Below are 22,973 nucleotides of genomic sequence, written 5' to 3'. Positions count from 1 at the left end.
AAAAACAGCTTTTGTATAGCACTGAATTTTATTTTCTACTCTCTAAATCTATTTAGAATAATAAATATTATGAAATTGGAACACTGAAATCAAAATGACTAATTTTAACTTTCTTTTCTAAATCTCTAATCTAGGTTTAATGTTACAAGGCTTTATTCAATCTTCTATTTCACAATGATCTTCATTACCGATGACAATACCTAAAATAAAACATATTTATATATATAAGATTCTTAAACTCTTGAGTATAATATTAAAAACCCTAGGTCATGAGTTTATCAAAGCTCTATTTAAATACATATATTTATATATAACCACTAAATATAGTTCTTATAATAGCTTTGGGAAAGTAAAGTCTCAACAATATACTAACAAACTGAAAACTTCCTCTCAAACTATTTACCCTTTTTTTTCCCATACTATTCACCTTTTAAAAAGGTTAACCTAGGTCTCTCTGCTCTTCACATGAGAAGACAGCCATCTGCAATCCAGGAAGTGAGACTTTACCAGACACTGGATCTGTTTTTCACCTTGATCTGGGACTTCCTGCCTCTAAACCTTTCTTCTCAGATATGCTTCTCCTAGAAAAGGCTTCTCTACCCTAATTCTCATCTACTTTCCAACCAGAGAGCCTGAAACTCTCCACTAGAGATGGAATCCTCCAGGTTAAACATTCTCCTCTATTAAAATAAACATTGCACATACAGTGGAAGAGTAGATAATAAAAGTAGCTACCATTTCTGAGTGTTTACTTCATGTGAAGTGTTTTACATATATTATTTCATTTAATCCTTACAAATCCTATGAGAAGGATATTATTGGCCCCATTTTACAGGTCAGGAAACTGAGTTTAGAGAGATATTGGGTGTTTAGGTGAGTTATCTCTAAAGAGCAAACCATTTTTTTAATAGGTGATTCCTTTAAAATTACAAACTATAATACCTAAGCACTCTATACGTGCATTTCTTAATCACTCACCCCACAAAGATAGCTTCCTTTACCTGAAATGGATATGGAAAACAGTAGCAGTTTTGAATCAAGTTTTATAAGATGGGAAAAATAAGTTCTAAGAAACTTATTAATTGCATTATTGGTAGAATATCAGATTCAATAAACTAATCCCATATGACTGACATCTTCTAAATTCCTAATTTAGTGAGGCAGGGTCATACCACCAACTGGAGAGAAACCTACACGGCAAGGTAATAAATATAGCAGCTCTCATAAAGAAATCCCCAGCTCTTTCAGTAACCACGTAGTTGTATAACTTGCATGAAGGACAGTTCATCTCTATCCCTACAGTTGATCACTATTCCAATACCACCTTATGAGAAAAAATGCCAACTATAAAATTTGACTTCCTAGGAAACTCGTGACACTAACTTAATACACAGTTCCAATCCAACTTTTTTCAGAAGTCAACCCAGCTGTGTGGCTTCCTGGCTGTCAGCCAAAATATATAACCTTTGCCCACTATACATGATCTCTTTGGAATAAAGCAGATATTTAAAAGTCAAAACTAGCAACCTTTCACTTGTCGACCAAATTTAACACACATAAAATATAGACTAGACTTACTTGTCAAATATAAAAAGCCTTCTTTAACTCAGTCTCTTCCAGAAAATCTTCATTTCTTTTATTTCTTCTTCACTGAAAACAAGTATCATTAGAGTTTATAAACCTTTAAGATCGAAGGCCAAAATGAAACTGAAATCACCTATTAGTTATATGTGGGATTTTTCTAATCTAGTGTCAACAGAGTGATTCATTCTGACTACGATATAACCTTTTATAACCATCACTTTGGGAATAGGAATAACATGCCTCCTTTTATAGGTTGACTAGGTTACAAGCTTTCATTGTATTTATCAATTAAGTTTTAAGAAAATACAATTTGCCTCACAGCATATCCAAGTGAACAGATATGTTTTGAAAAAGAAAAAGATTCTTGAATTTGAAATACTCTGAGAATTTACAACGAATCATTAAGTTAGCCCTATTTACTTTTTTAAACTGTATACCTTCTCAAAACGTATCATATGATTATTGGTTTCTGTTCCCAAAAACATCCACTAAATGTCTTCTATTTCCAAGCCTATCTATAATGCCCTTCTACCTCCACCTACCTGATGAAATTCTATCAATCCTTTAAGAATCAGCTCAAAACCCATAACCTTTAAGCTTTCCTAGATCTTCCCAATTTGATGGTCCCCTTCCTCCTTGCAATCCCTTTAGCTTCTCCTCTAGGATTTACCCAAGTATATGTTAAAATAAGACCATGTATAACTGCTATCTTGGTGTGAGTGTCTGGAAAGAGCCTACTATCTTTCATTTTTAATACCCTCCACAATATGTCAAGACTTACTTTGCATGTTGTAGGCAGATGATAAATGACTACAAATGTGACTAGATAGAATGGAAAAATCTTTGGTCTTATTTCTTAGAGAGGAGGTCAACCTTCAAGTCACATTGCTAAACATATCAACAAACATTCAATTTTGTATCTGTAACTTAGATCCCTCTTCTGAATTCAACTCACATATCCAAACTATCTATAGGTATTATCAAGATGCCCCACAATCACCTCAATTTCAACTTCCCTAAACCAAGTTTACTATCTACCCTCTGTTCCTGCTCTTTTGCTAGTGTCTCCTTGTATGACTCTACTTGTCATTTAACTTTTTTTTAATCCTCACCTGAGGATATGCTTTCACTTATTTTTGAGAGAGAGAGAGAGAGAGAGAGAGAGAGAGAGAGAGAGAGAGAAACATTGATCACACGCCTGATAAGGGATCAAACCTGAAACCTAGGCATGTGCCCTGACCGGGAATTGAACCCACAACCTTTTGCTTTAGAGGACAACTTTTCAATGAAGTGAGCCACCTGGCCAGGGAAAGTCATTTAACTTTTAAATTATTTGTTGGGTCCATTTCTTCATCTGTCAAATGAAGAGCTTGGTAGTGAACAAATGAAATCAAGATGGAAGGCACAAAGGAAATTCTAATATGTAAAAAAAAAAAAAAAGCTAAGGGATAAGAACCTGGAGCTGCCCCTGAGTCTCAGGAAGAGCACTGTGGTGCAGAAATGACTGTCCCACCCTCTTCTCAAAGGTTCTGCTGACTTTCCAGCAGAGTTCTTATGATGAGGAAAGAGGGAGGTAACTTCCTGCCTGAACAGCCATTATTTCATGGCCACAAATACATAAATATTGGTGAGTTGATATTCCTGACCTAGGGACTTTTGATGGTTATTCCAAGCATTTTTTTAAAAGCATATTGCTTGGCTCTGGCCAGTTTGCTCAGTGGTTAGAGCATTGGCCCTCATGAGTTCGATTTCCAGTCAAGGGCATTAGCCTGGTTGCACAATTGCCAGTTGCATGCTCAAACCCAGCCCAGTCCGCCCCCTGCGGAAGACAAGCAATGGATGTGTCTCTCTCACATGGATGTCCACCCCCACCCCCCACCGCCCCGCGCCAACCCCCACTTCAACTCTATCTAAAAGCAATGGGAAAATATCCTCAGGTGGGGATTATAAGTAAAGACTAAAAATAAAAGGCATCTTGCCTGCCTTCCCTTTGCAAAGGGGACCGTTTACATGATTATTTCAGTGAAGGTTTTTGAAACACTGCTATTAAAAGGGCATCTTTGACCCTCACCGGTGTGGCTCAGTGGATAGAGCCTCGGCCTGTGTACTCTAGGGTCCCGGGTTTGATTCCGGTCAAGGGCATGTACCTTGGTTGCGGGCACATCCCCAGTGGGGAGTGTGCAGGAGGCAGCTGATCGATGTTTCTAACTCTCTCTCCCTCTCCCTTCCTCTCTGGAAAAAATCAATAAAATATATATTTTAAAAATAAATAAATAAAAATTAAAAGGGCATCTTTGACCCACGAGGCCAAGAAATGTGTCCCACACAATAAAGGTGTGTCTTTCAAGAAACCTGGAATATTCCACTGCCGGTGTGTAAAATAAACACTTTGTAAATTAATAGGAAATTGTCAGAAGTACCTGCACAAGCAACGTTAAAATACTTGTACTAAACTTTAGAACTGCAAGCATCTCATGTGTCCGTTTTCGGAGACATGAGTTGGGCTGGGCTGGTGGATGAGAGAGAGAGAGAGAGAGAGAGAGAGAGAGAGACTTCTTGCAATTGTCCACACTCGATGAAACCGATCATAGGAACGGTGCTTTTTCTTTTCAGTAAACTGTGACTCGATTCTTTTACAAAGGGAGCGGCAGTGACCATTGGGGCGGCTAATCTGCCAAACCCAGTTCTCCCGTCAAGGCCCACCTGGCGCTCTGGGCCCAGGGCGGGAGGTTGCTGCGAGGGTTAAATGAGATCACGTTTAAAAAGAGCGCTTAGCAGATGGAAAGCGCTTGGTACACGTTCCTTACAACTGTTTATTATGAAAGATAAACAGGTCACTCCACACACACACACACACACACACACACACACACTCCAGTGCCCACAAGCCTGCTCCCGGATTTAGAACACAGTCACTACCCCTAACCTGCCTGCTCCAGCCCAAGATTTCCCAGGTTAAAACGTCTCTTGTCCACTGGGATGAACTCGCCCACCAGAACATGAACTCCTAGGAAGGCGCCTGGTTCGGTGACAAGAAGCAGCTCTCAACACCAGCTTCGCTTCGGGCGCCTCACGCCTCCCTCGCGCAGCCATCCTCGAGGCCCAGGCTGCGTCACGTGGCCCCTGGCCCCGCCCCCCCCCAGCCCGGCGGCTGACCCCTCCCCGCTCGGCTCGCGCTCCGGACACGTGACCTCTGGCCCCGCCCCCAGCTCCTAGGCGGATCCCTCCCCGCTCGGCTCGCGCTCCGGACACGTGACCTCTGGCCCCGCCCCCAGCTCAGAGGCGGATCCCTCTCCGCCCCGGTCAGGTGACAGCTGGCTCCGGCCTATTTTACGGTTCCGAGCTCCGGTCGCACCGTAAGCTGCGTGCCCCACGGGTGGCTTCCGCGGAGATGGCAGCCACTCTGCAGCGCATCGAGCGGCTGTCCAGTCGGGTGGTGCGCGTCCTGGGCTGTAACCCGGGCCCCATGACCCTGCAGGGCACCAACACCTACCTGGTAGGGACCGGCCCCAGGTAAACGCCCCTCGCCTCCCTCCTGCCCCCCTCACGCCCGCCACCTAAACAATGGCCTGCGGCACTTGTGGGCAGGATTGCGACGTCCTACCCCGGCCAGGCGGGCCCACCAGAACCGTCCTCAGTTGCCCTGATCCCGGACCTCCCCTAAATCACGACCAACCGGGGCGGTAACCTCTTCTAAAAGTGGCTGGGAGAGAAATATTTCTTTTAACTTCCTGTTTTTGAAACCCAGTGTACTCTGCTTGATGTTGAATGCCAGAGTGAGTGTGTTTAAGTGGTTGAGAAATTACTATCGCCGGAGTTTTTAAGAATCCAGGAAAATGCTGACGTGGTTCACCTTCTGACTTTCACTCAAAATGTTTTGCCCCGAGTGTAACTTCCCCTTCACAAAAGCGGTTAATGGTGCAGAGACCTTTCTCTTAACTCAGCAGCAGGGGGCAGGGTTGTCTTGCTTCCAAATTGCTGGAGTCTGAAATCCAAAAAAGCGCGCCCCCTCCCCCCTCCAGCCCTCGGGAAGGAAGAGCCTACGGTACTACTTTTGTTTTTGTTTGCTCTTATTGTGTGAGCTTATTTAGGTTAATTTGTGGATGGAATAACCTATCTATTTCTAAAAAAAAAAAAAAAAAATTTCTCTTCCGCTCCATTCTGTTTTATGCAGAAATGAAGAGATGTAGTTTATTGCACCATACCTACATCGGACAACTTTTGTGTACTTCGTATAACCTAGATAATTCAAAATAGAAATAAGATAAGACATACTTCTCCTTGAGCCTGGAATTTAATTGTATAGCAAAACGTGTTACAATTAATACAATACACTTGAATACTAAATACAGTTTAATAAGTATAGTTTATTGAAGTATTTGCCTTTTTCCAGCAAATCAATTTCGGAAGCAACAGGATGGAGGAACTGAAGTATTGCAAGTGAAGCAGGCAAAAGGTGAAGTCCAGAGCAAACAAGGCAGGGTCGATTAGGTACAAAGGCGTTAGGCTGCCTCCCAAATCTAGGAGGATAGAGAATTAGGCAGGAAAAAATACCTGATATCTAGGGTAGAGTCTCTCTTGGCTGGTACTCACTCACCCCAGGAAGCCCATAGGCATTTTCATCTCTTGTCGGTATATCATTTTAAACTAGTTTTAAAGTCAGTTCCTAACATGAACATTGCAAATAGTCCAAATTACCCTAGAAAGTCTCTATGTCAGAGATGAATATACTGTTTCTCAAGTTCATTGTGCCCTACTTTTCTCTCAACAATGAAACAGATGGCTGGTTCCATTTGAAAATCAGATAAAGAAGTTGGCTTAAATGTTTAGGGGCCATGTTGTATGAAAAATACATACTGTATCTTTTTTAAAAATATTTTTTTATTTATTTCAGAGAGGAAGGGAGAGGGAGGGAGAGAGAGATAGAAACATCAATGATGAGAGAGAATCATTGATTGGCTGTCTCCTGCACGCTCCCTACTGGGGATCAAGCTCAAGCCCACAACCCAGGCATGTGCCCTTGACCAGAATCGAACCCGGATCCCAATGCTGTGTCCACTATGCCAAACCGGCTAGGGCTACATACTGCATCTTTTAAAACAACAGAATCACACTCAATGTAGCAAAGAGCGTGTGCTAAAAGAGACATAAAGAACCTGAAACTGAATGAGGAAAGACCAGATTCATAGTCTCCCTTCGTAACTGTTTACACTATTACTCAGGTAAACTCATATGGAGTGGAATGGCCAGAGGAATCACTCATATATGAGAGAGATGATGATGAATCCATATATTGAGCTAGGATAAGTCAATGTACAGCTGATGCTACTCTGTAAAGTAGAAGTCAGGTGGCTCGACATGATTATTAATTGCGTCCAAATAAGAGGTTCTGATATTGTAGCCACCTGTTCAACTGCACAAAACAGTTCTAAGGTCACAGATGGCTTCTATATCACTAAACCCAAAGGATTTTTCCATTCCCATCGTATTTGAATTTCAGTATCTTTTGATACTGTTGACCACTCCTTCTTGATCTACCAACACCAATTTCTCCTGGCTTCCTCTTACCTCTCTAGCTGCTCTTTCACAGTCTCCTTTATAGAGTCATCCTCTTTACCAGATCTTTTAAGGGTTTGAATCCCTCAAGGTGCAATCCTCATCTTATGTTCTCGTGCTATATTCTCTACCTAAGTGATCTTGTCTACTTCCTTGGTTTGAACTGTTACCTGTTCATTAATAACTCCCAAATGTATTAGCACTCCAATTCACACAATATCCAAACTTGATCTTCAGACCAAGGTAGCCAACTGCTTTCTTAAATCTACTTGGATGACTCACAGCCACTTGAAACTCATTGTTTCCCAAACTGAACTTACGGACTTTCCCACTAAACTTGATCTTCTTCCAGACACTCGTCCATATCTTGATAAACAGAATCATCCTCACATTTGATCAAGGTCATATACTTAAGTACACTCCTCGACATTTTTTCTTTGCTTCTTGCACACACATCCAAGCCATTAGAAAGATCTCCCCAATTTCCACTGCTATCACCCTGTCCAAGCCAATACAACTCTTCCTTAGGCTTCTAAAATCGCCTCTAACCAACTCCTCTCCATCTACTTTTGTTCTCCTTCAATCCATCCTTCATCCTCCTTCATGTAGCCAGAATAGAATTTTTTTTTAATGAAAATTAGAAAGCCAACCATAGTCCAGCCCCACGCATCTCATCAACCTAATCTTAAACCTTTCCCATCACAGTCAGGTAAGTTGTATCCATTCTGGCTCAGGACATTCATGCATGCTTTCCTCTCTGTCTCCCATGTATACACCTAGCCTCTTTACCCAGCTAACCTCACTCATCCTTTAGAATTCAGTTAAAATGTCATTTTTCTCAAGAAAGCCTCCCTTCACCCCTTAGACTGTGTTAGTTTAATGTAATACACTGCCTTAGCCCTCCATACTTTTCATGCCCTTGATAATAAAATGAGTTTTGTATGTGTGTAAAACGAAGCTTGGCACACTTCTACTCCCCACTACAATATAAGTTCAATGAAAGCTTGTTCATTACTATATCCCCACCACTAGCACAGAGCCTTGTATACAGTACAAGTATTATAGGAAATATTTGCTGAATGAGTGAGTGTTCTCTACATTTTTTTCTCCATTTTCTCTGTTATGATTTCAGGACTGCTGGATAACTGCAATTTTAGCTAGTCTTCCAGCCTCATTCTGATCAGCCCATGGATGCCAAATGAATTTTCCTAAAGCACTCACTACTAGACCTACTGTGATGCCTAATACATAGGTCTCAATAAACACTTGAATGGACAAATAATAACCACACTTTCCAAAGAGTATGTCCAGGTTCCTTCTCTGCCTAAGAACCTCTTGAAAACGGCAGTTTTAACCTTTACTATCAAAATTGTAAATACCTTGAGAGCAAATATACTATTTCCTATTAATAGCAAAAGGCAGTCTAATGAAGTAGAGTTAAGACTCTGGACTCTGATTACCTAGATCCCAGTCCTGGCTTAAGATTTTGGAGAAGGCAGTTGATTCTCTAAGCTTCAGATTCCTTATCTATACAATAAGGTTTGTATAGTATCTGTCTCATAGGATGTTATGAGGGTTCAATGAAATTTAAATGGAAAATCATATCAAAAGCACTTAGCAAATTCTAGCATGTGGGAAGCATACAATGTTAGCTATTATTTTTATCACTTCTGCTTCCCTCATGGCATCCAGAAAATTCTAGGTTCATAGTAGCTGCTCAGAAAATTCCTAATGATTTTGTAAGAGTGACAGCAAATTGACAGAGAGACCATTTAATAGCTCTCTTAAAATTAATATAAAATACCTGAGGAAGTTGATTTTACTAACTTTCATCAGTTGAATTTTTTCTGTATTCACATAGCAGATTGTTACTGTATGCCAAGCACTGTACTCTAGTGAATAAATGGTAACAGACCTGTATAGATTCTCCTGCACTCTTGTTCCCTTTATTAGTAAACTTGTATTTGTAAAATGACCTCCTACGATAGAGTATTTATTGCCTGTGGCCATGAAGAACAAAGTCAACCAGCCCTCATAGAGATAACGCTATCTAATCCTCTGCAATATTCACAGACATCATTGAAAGAATTGCTATTTGAGAACATTGTTTTTCTAATTTACAGCTGAAGTTTCATTTATGTCACATGAAGAATGATTCTAGGTGCTTGCTAAGTAGTACCCTCCCACTGGAGAGGCAGTATGTCTTTTTTTATTTATTTGTTTGTTTATTTTTTAACACTAAATTAGAAGACATAACTGCTTTTAATAACTCAGATATACCCCAGTCTATAGTGTCCAGGAATTACTGCAGGGTTACTGGGAGGTTTATTAAAAATACTAGGATATCTGATGTCTTCTCAAGATAGTATGTCTTGAATAGAGAAGTCATTTGACTTCGTATCTGAGTGTCTAGTGCTTCCCAGCACCACCTATTGCTGGGGCCTGGAGCAAATCACTTAGCCTTTCTGAAGACTAGTTCCCTCTGCTGTAAATAAAATAATAATAAATAATAGTACCTTCCTAGAGTTGATCTGAGGGTCAAAGAGATAATATGTGAAAATGTCAAATGTTAGTTTAAATTGCTATGTTGGTCAATGTAAGATGTTACATTGTTCCCCCATTCAGTAGGTTCCCTTTTCATTTTGTTGATGGTTTCATTTTGTTGTTGGTTTCCTTTGTTGTGCAAAACTTTTTGGTTTTATGTAGTCCTGTTGCTTTATTTTCACTTTTGTTGGCATTGCCTGAGCAGATAGTTCCAAAAAATATTGCTAAGACTGGTGTCAAAAGGGTTTACTGCCTATGTTTTCTTCTATGAATTTTATGTTTTGGGGGGTCTTACATTTAAGTGTAATGCATTTTGAGTTTATTTTAGTATATGGTATAAAAAAAAGTCCCATTTTCATTCTTATCCATATAGATGTTCAGTTTTCCCAATACTACTTATTGAAAAGACTGTCTTTTCCTATTGTATATTCTATTTTTTTAAAAATATATTTTATTGATTTTTTACAGAGAGGAAGGGAGAGGGATAGAGAGTCAGAAACATCGATGAGAGAGAAACATTGATCAGCTGCCTCCTGCACACCCCCCACCGGGGATGTGCCCGCAACCAAGGTACATGCCCTTGACCGGAATCGAACCCGGGACCCTTAAGTCCACAGGCCGACGCTCTATCCACTGAGCCAAACCGGTTTCGGCCCTATTGTATATTCTTGCCTCCTTTATTTGTACATTAATTGAATATATATATAAAATACACACACACACACACACACACACACACACACATACACACATACACACACACACACACACATATATATATATACACCAAGGTTTTATTTCTGGGATCTCTATTCTGTTCCATTGACCTGTTTGTCAGTTATTGATGAATTAATAAATGAATGAATGATCAGTCTTTTCATAAAGACTAATCTTCTCTCCCGAAGCCTGAACTTGGGAGGTGCTACTATGAAACAACATGAATTACAAAGTTAATTAATTGGTTCTTGAGGAGGAAATGTCACCCTTATTTCTTTAGTTCAGGAAAACTTCTTAGAGAAGGACCATCATTCCATAAATAGTGATGAAGGGCAAAGTATATGAAGATTCAGAACCAAAAGCAGAAATATAATAATTAATAGGGTTGTCTAAATAAAGAAACAGAGCAACTCAGACATTTCTCCCACGCTTTCTACTGATTTCATTTTCCTGTGTAAGGGAGCCAATGTAAAGCTTCAGGGATAAGTTTTGTATGTAGTGCAAAAGAGTAGGTTTCTTTAGGGGTGCCATTGAGTCAGATTCTTTTATGTCTCTGAGACATTTGAGGATATTGTAAAAGAACTCAAAGGCAGCCCAGCCAATGTGGCTCAGTGGTTAAGCATCAACATATGAACCAGGAGGTCACGGTTCGATACCTGGTCAGGGCACATGCTTAGGTTTCGGGCTTGGTTCCCAGTAGGGAACATGCAGGAGGCAGCCAATCAATGATTCCCTCTCATCATTGATGTTTCTATCTCTCTCCCCCTGTATCTTCCTCTCTGAAATCAATAAAACATATTTTTTTAAAAAAGAGCTCAAAGGCAGAATAAATAAAAGCACATATTTTATGTCCCAGAATACCTGAGTTTGAATACCTGTTCTGCCAGTTATTTGCAGAGTAACCTTGGGCGTGTTACTTAATTTCTGCATATAATAATGAAATACCTATCTTAAATAGTTATGAGGAATACAATTGTTAAAAGTAAGGTTTTTGGAACAGTGCCATATTTAAAGTGCTAGGTTAGTGTTCAATATTATTGCTACTGGAGGCCTGGTGCACGCATTCATGCACCGGTGGGGTCCCTCAGCCTGGCCTGCACCCTCTCGCAATCCAGGTCCCCTCAGGGGATGTCAGAGGCCTGTTGCACAGATTCGGCCTGATTCCTGCAGGCCAGACCAAGGAACCCCACTGATGCACGAATCCATGCACTGGGCATGCTTTAGTATGCATATAAGATCTTTGGTTAATCTTTTCCTGCCCTCCCCCCTCCACCCTTCCCTCTGAGATTCTTCAGTCCGTTCCATGTTTCCATGCCTGTGCATTGAGCATCTGCCCCCTGGTGGTCAGTGCATGTCATAGCTACCAGTCAAATGGTTGCGTAGACTTTTATATATATTCTAGAGGCCCGGTGCACGAAATACGTGCATGGGGGGGGGGGGGTGTCCCTCAGCCCAGCCTGCACCTTCTCCAATCTGGGACCCCTCGAGGGATGTCCAACTGCCCATTTAGGCCCAATCCTACCACAGGCAGTCGGACATCCCTCTCACAATCCAGGACTGCTGGCTCCCAACTGCTCGCCTGCCTGCCTTCCTGATTGCCCCTAACCGCTTCTGCCTGCCAGCCTGATCATGCCCTAACCACTTCCCTGCCAGCCTGATTGATGCCTGACTGCTCCCCTGCCAGCCTGTTTGCCCCTAACTACCCTCTGCTGCAGGCCTGGTCACCCCTAACTGCCCTCCCCTGCAGGCCTGGTCACCCCCAGCTGCCCTCCCTTGCAGGCCTGGTCCCTCCCAACTGCCCTCCCCTGCTGGCCATCTTGTGGCAGCCATCTTGTGTCCACATGGGGGCAGTCATCTTTGACCACATGGGGGCAGCCATCTTGTGTGTTGAAGTGATGGTCAATTTGCATATTATTCTTTTATTAGATAGGATTAGATAGGATAGAGGCCTGGTGCACGGGTGGGGGCCAGCTGGTTTGCCCTGAAGGGTGTCCCGGATCAGGGTGGGGGTTCCCTTGGGGCGTGGGGCAGCCTGGGTGAGGGGCCTGTGGTGGTTTGCAGGCTGGTCACACACCCCGGCAACCCAAGCGGAGGCCCTGGTACCTGGGATTTATTTATCTTCTATAATTGAAACTTTGTAGCCTTGAGCGTAGCCAAGCCTCCTGCTTGCTCCGTGGCCGCAGCCATTTTTGTTGGGATTTATTTATCTTCTATAATTGAAACTTTGTAGCCTTAAGCAGAGGCCAAGACAGGCCAGGGCTGCGGAAACTTGGCTTCCTCCATCGCCGGGGGCAACTTAAGCCTCCTGCTCTCTCCAGCTCCGTGGCTGCTGCCATTTTTGTTGGGATTTATTTATCTTCTATAATTGAAACTTTGTAGCCTTAAGCAGAGGCCAAGGCAGGCCAGGGCAGGTGGAAAGCTTGGCTTCCTCCATTGCCGGGGAAACCCAAGCCTCCTGCTCTCTCCATAGCCACAGCCATCTTGGTTGGTTTAATTTGCATACTTGCTCCTGATTGGCTGGTGGGCGTGGCTTGTGGGTATAGTGGATGTATGGTCAATTTGCATATTACTCTTTTATTAGATAGGATATATAGATTTTTCCTTATTCAGACTTACATTTTGCCTTAAGAACTTTCTTAAAGTGAGATTTCTCTAGTTAAGCTGAAGTAACATACAGCTGGTTTTTAAAGTAAAGCTATTTATGCAGTTTCTTAAATGTAAATTACCTGTGTGAGAAATACGCTAATATTAACTGTTCCAATGGTGTGATCATCTTCTATTTAACTTTCAGGCGTATCCTCATTGACACTGGAGAACCAGCAATTCCAGAATATATCATCTGTTTAAAGCAGGCTCTGAATGAATTTAACACAGCAATCCAGGAAATCATTGTGACTCACTGGCATCGTGATCATACTGGAGGCATAGGAGATATTTGTAAAAACATTGATAATGGTAAGCAGAATATACTCATTAAGCTCATGAGGAAATCTGTGTTTTCAGAATAATTTGTTTCCATTACAGAGCTAAGCTAATGAACAATTTACTGAATACCTTATATTTAAATGGTACTTTTATACTTTAATATAACTTGAATACTGTGACTATTTTTAATAAAGGAAAAAAGGTAGAAATCCTATTAATCTATTTCAAATCTCTCCTCCCCCTTATTTTTCCCCTTTGCCCAGTGATCATCAGTTTTAATTTAGTCTGTGTGACAGTTACCACTTCAGATTTCATAATAACTAACCATTGTTGAGTATTTACTGTGTGCCAGGCACTATTGAAGTAGTTGCTGTTAATTGTCCACATTCTAAATATGATCTCAGGTCTTCCATAACTTTCAGACAGTTACTCTGTATACTGTATCGCCCACAACTGCCCTCCCTTTTTCCAGTACTAACACTTTGCCATCTCTCTCCGTATTCTTTCATCCCACCATCACAAACATAGATTCATTCATTCATGCATTCCTTTAACAAATATTCAAGTTGCTGCTGTGTCCAAGCACTGTTCTTGGCACAAAGAATGTAGCAGTGATTAAAACAATAATTCCACTTTCATTCTAGTAGGGAAGGGTAAATAGTAAATAAGTAATAGATCGGATGGTGATAGGTGCTATGAAGAAAACTAAACTAAACTATGAAGAAAAGAGGGAGAGAGAATAAAGTGGAAGAGAACAGTGGCTGTTATATGTCAGGTGGACAGGGAGAGAGAGTAAGCTATATATGTGTCAGAGCAGGGCATACCAGGCAAAGGGCATTGCAGGAGCAGATACTAGAATGGGGGTGTGCTTGACATGTTCAAGGCAGATAAAGGACAAGGAGGTAATGAATGTTCATTCACAACTAAAAATTTTAAATATTTTTAAGTATCTTCTTTTTGGGCCTTAAGACTGCAATTGGGATGGAAAGATATTCTCAGCTACAGCAGCCAATATCACCAGGCTGCTCATTATAAAAAACTGTCTAACCTAACTTTCTTACCCTCTTTCCTCCTATTTTCCAATCCAGGGGAACTGTATGCCACAGGAAACCATTCTCTCCCACTCTGACTTTTCCTCACCCTTCTTTCTCTTGTCTATCTACCCATAAAATTTTGTCAATTAAAAAACTATGCTGAGGATCCTTAATTAGCTTTGGTCAACTCTTTTAGCATGAGGGTCAATTTGAAAACTTAAAATGTTTATGGCCTGCTTTTTTTCCTTCACACGTCAATTTTACTGAGCTTGAATTTACATACATAAAATGTACCTATTTTTTAAGTGTGTAGTTTATCAAAAGTATGTGACCAATCCCTTCAAGGTAGAGAACACTTACCCAGAAAGAGGTCCCTTTCTTACCCTGCAGAGGCCCCCCGCAGTGATTCCCCTCCATCTCCAGCACCCACTCAAATGCTTTATTTCACTATGGGTTAGTTATGCCTGTCTGAAGTGTCACAGAATGAAAGCATACAGGATCACTCTCTGGCTTCTTTCACACAGCATCACATCTTTGAGATTCACCCATGTTTCACGTATCAATAGTTCGCTCCTTTTTATTGCCAAATAGTAATCGATGGTAGAAATACACCACAATTTGTTTATCCATTCACCTGTTAATGGACATTTGACTTAACTTTAAGTTAAAAATTGAAATAGTTTTGGGTTCCATTAAAATAATGAATCCTAATAATAAAAGCCCAGGGTTGTAATGACCGTTCATGACCCAAGGCTAGCTAACCGGAAGTCAGTCCTGCAGTCAGCGCTGGGTTGCCCTGGCGCCCTTCACAGCCGCTACAACATGCTGTGGTATAAAACACAATGTGCAAGTGATCAGAAGCACAGGCACCTCCATGCCACCTCCGCACTTTCCATCAGTCCCACCAGGCCTGAGGAGCCCTCCCCATTTCTCTCCAGGCCTCCACCGGGGCTGCTAATCAGCCCCACCTTTCTGATCAGGTCCCATTGATAGGCCCAGAGACGCGGACGGGCATAGAAACTGACCAATCAGAACCAAATCTGGGTGACTGTAAGGAGCCAATGGCTGCCTAGGAGGCAGAGCTTTTGACGCTGACTGGCATAGAAACTGACCAATCAGAACCAAATTGGCTGGCAGAGGAGGGCAGTTGGGGGCGAGATCAGGCCGGTGAGGGGGAGGGGTGATCAGGCAGGCAGAGGCAGTTAGGGGCGATCAGGCCAGCAGGGGAGAGCAGTTAGGGGCGAGATCAGGCTGGCAGGGGAGGGCAGTTGGGGGCGAGATCAGGCTGGCAGGGGAGGGCAGTTGGGGGCCATCAGGCTGGAAGGGGAGGGCAGTTAGGGGTGATCAGGCAGGCAGGCAGAGGCAGTTAGGAGTGATCAGGCAGGTAGGCAGGTGAGTGGTTAGGAGCCAGCGGTCCCAGATTGTGAGAGGGGTCCCTGATTGGAGTGGGTGCAGGCTAGGCTGAGGGAACACCCCCCCCCCAGCCGTGCACGAATTTCGTGCACTGGGCCTCTAGTGTTTACATAAAAGATTACCCATGAGATTAATTTAAAGAAAATCAAGGAGAAATTTGATACTGCTTTATAGCCACTAAACTTTTAATGCTTTATTTGAAAAGTGACTTGATGTCTTTCATTCTGAACTTTATTAAAGCTAGACCAGCTGCAATGTAGACTTTGAGTTGCTTAGCACTGAAATTGTATAGAGGTACCTTTCAGAATCTTCCCCAAAACGTCGCATGTATTTCTTCATTCCCTAAATCCTTAACCACTACCATTCTTGTTCATTTTGTTTTATTATCGTTTCCTTTGTTCCACATTGTTTTACTGTTGTTGTTTTTTAATTACTAATATGGCTACTTTACAATGCTAACAATCTATAATTTTTACAGGCCACACCAAAATTATGAATGCCATTTATAAGATTTCTGTGGGAAGATAGAGTAATTCTGAAGCAACCTGCTTATAAATTTTTTAAATAAAATCAGTGTTTCATTTCAGAATTCGTGGCTTACAGGGAGCCAGAAGTTTACTAGATGTGAGAACTATATAGACCCAAGCTGCTTGAGTGTTTTGTTTTTGGTTTGTTTTTTAGTAAATCTTATAAAATATATTTTGTTATCTGATAATTACTATTTTGCAGCTGAAGTTGGGTCATTGCCATGTATTTCACATCCAAATCCTAGAGTCAAATGTTTGCTTCTATGCTATTCAGTTAGAATATGTTTCTATTAGAAAGCATTACACGTAAATAATATCACATGCTTATATCTGCTTAAATAGTTAGCCTTAGCAATGATGTTATAATCCATTATTCAGATCTTAGCAAATGACTGAGGGTTTCCTCCTGTTAAAATAATTACGTAAGTAGTTGCCAGGGGCTGGAAAGAGAGAATAGAGAGTGACTACCATTACATATGAGGTGTCTGTGAGGGGTTTTGAAAATGTCCTAAAATAAGATGGTGGTGGTTGAACAATTCTTTGAATAAACTAAAAAAAACATTGAATTTTATACTTTAAAAGGGTGAATTTTATTGTATGTGAATTATATCTGAATAAGCTTTGACTAAAAATAATAATTAATACTATACTAGAGGCCCAGTACATGAAATTCTTGCACTCCAGGGGGTCCCTCAGCCTGGCCTGCACCCTCTTGCAGACCGGGAGCCCTCAGGGGATGTCTGACTGCCACGGAAGTTGGAGAGGCTCCCGTCATCACCGCTGCACTTGCCAGCTGTTAGCCTGGCTTCTGGCTGAGGGGGAGCACACTGACCACGAGGGGGCAGCTCCTGCGTTGAGTGTTTGCCCCCTGGTAGTAAGTGCATGTCATAGTGACCGATCATTCCACTGTCAGGCTAAAACCGGCTCTCCAACATCCCATGAGGGGTCCCAGATTGCGAGAGGGCGCAGGCCAGGCCGAGGGACCCCACTGGTGCACAATCAAGGCCGGGAAGGGACGCAGGAGGTTGGCCAGTCAGGGAGGGACTTCTGGAGGGCTTCAGGGCGTGTCCGGCCTGTCTTGCTCAGTCCCAATCAGCCGGACCCCAGCAGCAAGCTAACCTACTGGTTGGAGCGTCTGCCCCCTGGTGGTCAGTGCGCATCATAGCGACCAGTCAGCTGCCTGCCCCCTGGTGGTCAGTGCACATAATAGCAAGCGTTTGAGCAGCCTAAGCATATCATTAGCAAATTATGCATTGATTGGTTGAATGGATGACCGAACACTTAGCATATTAGTCTTTTATTATATAGGATGATTGTTTTCAGCATACCCTTCTACATCCTGTCTGTATAGATTGCTATTGAAAATAGGATGCATGCTTTTATATTTACATACTAGAGGCCCGGTGCACAAAATTCGTGCATGGGGTTGGGGCGGGGAGGATGTGTCCCTCAGCCCAGCCTGCACCCTCTCCAATCTGGGACCCCTCGAGGGATGTCCGACTGCCCGTTTAGGCCCGATCCTCGGATCGGGCCTAAACGGGCAATCAAACATCCCTCTCACAATCCAGGACTGCTGGCTCACAACTGCTCACCTGCCTGCTTTCCTGGTTGCCCCTAATCGCTTCTGCCTGCCAGACTGATCACCCCCTAACCACTCCCCTGCCAGCCTGATTGATGCCTAACTGCTCCCCTGCCAGCCCAATTGCCCCTAACTGCCCTCCCCTGCAGGCCTGGTCACCCCTAACTGCCTTCCCTGCAGGCCTGGTCACCCCTAACTGCCTTCCCTGCAGGCCTGGTCCCCCCCAACTGCTCTCCCCTGCAGGCCTGGATCCCCCCCAACTGCCCTTTCCTGCAGGCCAAGTCACCCCCAACTTCCCTCCTATGCCGGCCTGTTCATCCCTAACTGCCCTTCCCCCTGTAGGCTTGATCACCCCCAACTGCCCTCCCTTGCAGGCCTGGTCCCTCCCAACTGCCCTCCCCTGCTGGCCTGATTGCCCACAACTGCCCTCCCTTGCAGACCTGGTCCCTCCCCTGCTGACCATCTTGTGGTGGCCATCTTGTGTCCACATGGGGGCAGGATCTTTGACCACATGGGGGCAGCCATCTTGTGTGTTGGAGTGATGGTCAATTTGCATATTACTCTTTTATTAGATTGGATAGAGGCCTGGTACACGGATGGGGGCCGGCTGGTTTGCCCTGAAGGGTGTCCCGGATCAGGGTGGGGGTTCCCTTGGGGCGTGGGGTGGCCTGAGCGAGGGGCCTGTGGTGGTTTGCAGGCTGGCCATGCCCCCCGGCAACCCAAGCGGAGGCCCTGGTATCTGGGATTTATTTATCTTCTATAATTGAAACTTTGTAGCCTTGAGTGGAGGCTAGGGCAGGCCAGGGCTGGTGGAAAGCTTGGCTTCCTCCATTGCTGGGGAAACCCAAGCCTCCTGCTCGCTCCATGGCCGCAGCCATTTTTGTTGGGATTTATTTGTCTTCTATAATTGAAACTTTGTAGCCTTGAGCAGAGGCCAGGCAGGCCAGGAAGTTTGGCTTCCTCCATCACCAGGGAAACCCAAGCCTCCTGCTCGCTCCTGACCACAGCCATCTTGGTTGAGTTAATTTGCATACTCGCTCCTAATTGGCTGGTGGGCATGGCTTGTGGGTGTAGCGGAGGTACGGTCAATTTTGTATATTACTCTTTTATTAGATAGGATAATTTTTTAAAGCTGACACAAAATTATTTTATAGTATGGCATGTGTTTTGTAATTTTGAGGTAATTGTGAGTTTCTTTGGACATATTGTCTGTCAAAGGTCTCATAACTAGAAATATACTTCCACTTCTTTACTACAAGACAAAATTATACAGATTAAAAATAAAAACAAACCAAAAAAACCTCACCATATCACTCCATAATAAAGACAGTTCCCAGAATAGCATATTATTTCTTGCTTCAGCCTAAAAAATACAAAATAATGGAGTTGTAGCCTGGAGAGAGAAAATCCAGTTGCTGTTGGTTTATTTTATTTTTATTATATTGCAGTATTTCTATCTTCTTTATCCTCCATACTTAGCCAGATTTCTATGCATTGTTGGTTTTTCTCGGAATGTCTTTTTCTCCCTCTGCATTTCCATTACTAACACCCTTGCCCTAATATTCATTACCTCCCAGCTGGGTTATTACAGTCATCCCCTCCTGGTCTTTCGATCTCTCCCCCTTTTGGCTCCCCACCTGCAGCTGCCATATTGATCACTACAGCTGCCATATTGATCGACTTGTTAACATTAAAGTGCATACATGGACCACATACAGAAAAGTGTAAATTCCTCTATTCTGTGAAAGGCAATTTAGGGCCCTCCAGGATCTGAGCTCACCTTACTAATCCCACTTATCTCTACTCTTTCCAGCCAGTATTTTGTGTTAGACAAATTGGTAGTGTTCTGCTATTGCCCATATGCCATGTTCATTCTCATTTCTATGGCTTTACTAATGCTGTTCCCTTAACCTGTCTGAACCTTTTTCTCATCCTGCTCATCCTGTAAGCCACACCTCAAGTTTTATCATATTTATGAATTCTTTCCTAATTGTTTCTCCTTTCTCCAACCTCATTTTACTTTTATTAGCTGAATTGTCCATTTAGTATTCATTAAATGGTACTGTGTATAGTTGTTTAATTCTTTCCTGTTTGTAAGTTTTAGTTCCCCAACTATGACAGTTTTTAAGCACTTTGATGTCATGGTGCTTACATTCACTATACTGGTTAAATAACTGGCAATCAGCTATTGATTGGTTAATTAATTGATTGATTTTTTTGCATTGATGACAGGTAGTATGGGTTAAATTTATTTTAATGTTTTAATATCTTAGCCCTGGGTTTGGGGCTTCCTCTCAGCATTCCTAGAAAGAGCTTTATATTATCATTCTTTTATTGTTAACTAATGCCATGATGCCAGGACTTCTTTTACTATATGTTAGGCACCTAGACAGAGAAAAGTTCCTACGTTTTGTATTACCCCCTCTTCAACACCCATCTTGATATCAAAGCTAGCTGAGATTTTGAAGAACTTTTGTATAAAATAGGAGTGACTAGAAAAACACAAAGACTTTTATGTAGAGCGAGGAGGGCATTCGAGAGTAAAAAGCTCTTTTGTTGAGACAGAAGAAACAGTTACCATCCCAGAGATAAGCGGCTATAGTTCACCTCATTTTCTGTTGTCTCTAATGTCAATATTTTTTGCAGCTACTCACAGGTATTCTATGAAAATTGGCCTCTTAAAAGGCTGAATTGTCATTTAAAGTGTGACTTAAATATTTTACATGTTTTGTCACCAGACACTCCATATTGCATTAAAAAACTCCCACGGAATCCTCAGATAGAAGAAATTATAGGAGATGGAGAGCAACGATATGTTTATCTAAAAGATGGAGATTTGGTTAAGACTGAGGGTGCCACTCTAAGGTATGTAAATGACAGTTGGCCAGGGAAGGTGGTGGGGGGAGGGGGTAGTTTATGTATAACTATAATAATAAAAGCGTAATATGCTAATTAGAGCGGATGTCCTTCTGGACGAAGCCAGCCAGGGCTGCGAGGGAAGCCCGGGTCCCAGGTGCCAGAGGAAAGCCGGCAGCTGGGGGAAGGAAGGCCTACTCTTGCATGAATTTCATGCTTCGGGCCTCTAGTGTGTTACGAAAATGGTCCACATATTTGCTTGTATGACTGAAGACTGTCTCAGGAAGAAGGATATAAGAGATCTGATAACATTGGTTATTCTAGGAAGAGAAAATGGGTTGCTTGAGAAACATAGAAAAAGGAAGACTTCTCCCTCTATCTACTCTTTTATAATTATTTGTTTGAATTATATGATTACCACTTCTTTTTTTTTAATATATTTTATTGATTTTTTTACAGAGAGGAAGGGAGAGAGATAGTTAGAAACATCAATGAGAGAGAAACATCGATCAGCTGCCTCCTGCACACCTCCCACGGGATGTGCCCGCAACCAAGGTACATGCCCTTGACTGGAATCGAACCTGGGACCTTTCAGTCCGCAGGCTGACGCTCTATCCACTGAGCCAAACCTGTTAGGGCATGATTACCACTTCTTAATGAATAAAATTTAAATTACAAAATAGATTAGAATTTCCTGCTGGAAAATTCAAGGCTTTCTCCTATTCTCACTTCCAAAAATGACCCATACCTAAAGTAAATACATTTTAGGCCAGACCCATAATCCCCCCATGACCTGTTTAAGGGATTCACAAAGGTGTTTCCAACTCAGTAATTTTAAAACTCAAATAATTATGATGATTCTCCTCTCTCTCCACCATCTGTCTCGACTTCCTGATTTCAGAACACCTACTTCTCTCAGTACTTAAGATTTTTTTTTCTTATATGATACAAGCTAATTCCTCTTCACCTTTATCCCCTCCCCTTGCCCAAGACATATAATCACTTTAGTTTATTAATTGATTTTTTTTTTAGAGGGAGAGAGAGAGAGAGAAACATCAATGTGAGAGCAAAACATCAATCAGCTGCCTCCTGCTTACTCCCTCCCAGGGATCAAGCCCACAACCCAGGCATGTGCCCCGACCAGGAATCAAATTGGCAACCTTTCAGTGCACAGGATGACACCCAACCAACTGAGCCACACTGGCCAGGGCTAATCACATTAGTTCTTACCTCACAAATATTTGTCCCTGCGGTCCCTTTTTCTTTGTGTTCACTATCACTACTTCTAAGCCAGGAATCTCCAGGCTCTCCCCTTTCCAGTTTACCCTTAGTATGCTCTGTCACTTGAAACCTTGAATAACTCTCACTGCATACAAGATCATGTTTATTCTCCTTACCACAGCCTGGCCCCAAACCACTTTTCTAGTCTTAGCTCCTACCACTCCCCTCACAAACACAATTAGCCATATCCAAATACTCCTGAGCACATCCTGTCTGTTCATGCCTTTGTTCATACCCTCCCCTTTACTAGGCCTCAGCCCTTCCTCTCCACCTTGTCCCCCTGATAAATTATCCATTTAGTCTTCAAACCTCAGTTTACATGTTACTTCAAGAACCCCTCCTGGGCCCTAGCCAGTTTGGCTCGGTGGATAGAGCGTCAGCCTGCAGACTGAAGGGTCCCAGGTTCGATTCTGGTCAAGGGCATGTACCTTGATTGCAGGCACATACCCAGTAGGGGGTGTGCAGGAGGCAGCTGATCAATGTTTCTCTCTCATCGATGTTTCTAACTATCTCTCTCCCTTCCTCTCTGTAAAAAACCAATAAAATAAATTTTTTTTAAAAAAAAGAACCTCTCCTGGAAAGAATTAAACTGCTTTCTCCTCCAATTTTTATGTAATTTTTATTATTTTATTATAGCACTTATTAAATTATAAATTTTTTGTGTGTAAGTAGGTATCTCCTTAAAAAGTTCACAATCCTATATAATAAAAGCATAGTATGCAAATTGTCCTCTCTACCAGAGTTCTTCCAGGAGTTCTACCAGGGGGTGGGCCGGCCAGGGGGAGGAAGGCCCCAGCGCTGGCAGGCGGCCAGGAGAAGGGAGGGAGGCCCCGACCAGCAGCTGCTAGGGACCCTACCAGTGCATGAATTTCATGCACTGGGCCTCTAGTATTAGTTAATGTCAATTGCTATAGCAAACCAACCCAGAAATGTATAATAGCTCAAACATAAAATAAG

The 22,973-nt window shown here is 42.5% G+C and overlaps 1 protein-coding gene across 2 annotated transcripts in view; it reads left to right on the top strand.

Moving 5' to 3' along the window:
* The first annotated feature begins 4,883 nt into the window (after positions 1-4,883).
* The window catches only part of LACTB2 (lactamase beta 2), a 47,658-nt gene continuing 29,568 nt past the window's right edge, over positions 4,884-22,973 (top strand). For both annotated transcript variants that reach the window (XM_054708350.1, XM_008150351.3), the window contains exons 1-3: positions 4,884-5,097; positions 13,193-13,356; positions 20,618-20,744. In XM_054708350.1, the coding sequence (XP_054564325.1) occupies positions 4,976-5,097; positions 13,193-13,356; positions 20,618-20,744 (413 nt within the window). In that variant the 5' untranslated portion in view covers positions 4,884-4,975. The remainder of the gene's footprint in view (positions 5,098-13,192; positions 13,357-20,617; positions 20,745-22,973) is intronic.

This window comes from Eptesicus fuscus, chromosome 19, assembly GCF_027574615.1.
Source record: "Eptesicus fuscus isolate TK198812 chromosome 19, DD_ASM_mEF_20220401, whole genome shotgun sequence".
NCBI classification, from domain to species: domain Eukaryota; kingdom Metazoa; phylum Chordata; class Mammalia; order Chiroptera; family Vespertilionidae; genus Eptesicus; species Eptesicus fuscus.
The sequence above is the reverse complement of the archived record's forward strand: the minus strand, read 5'-3'. Positions and strand labels throughout refer to the sequence as shown.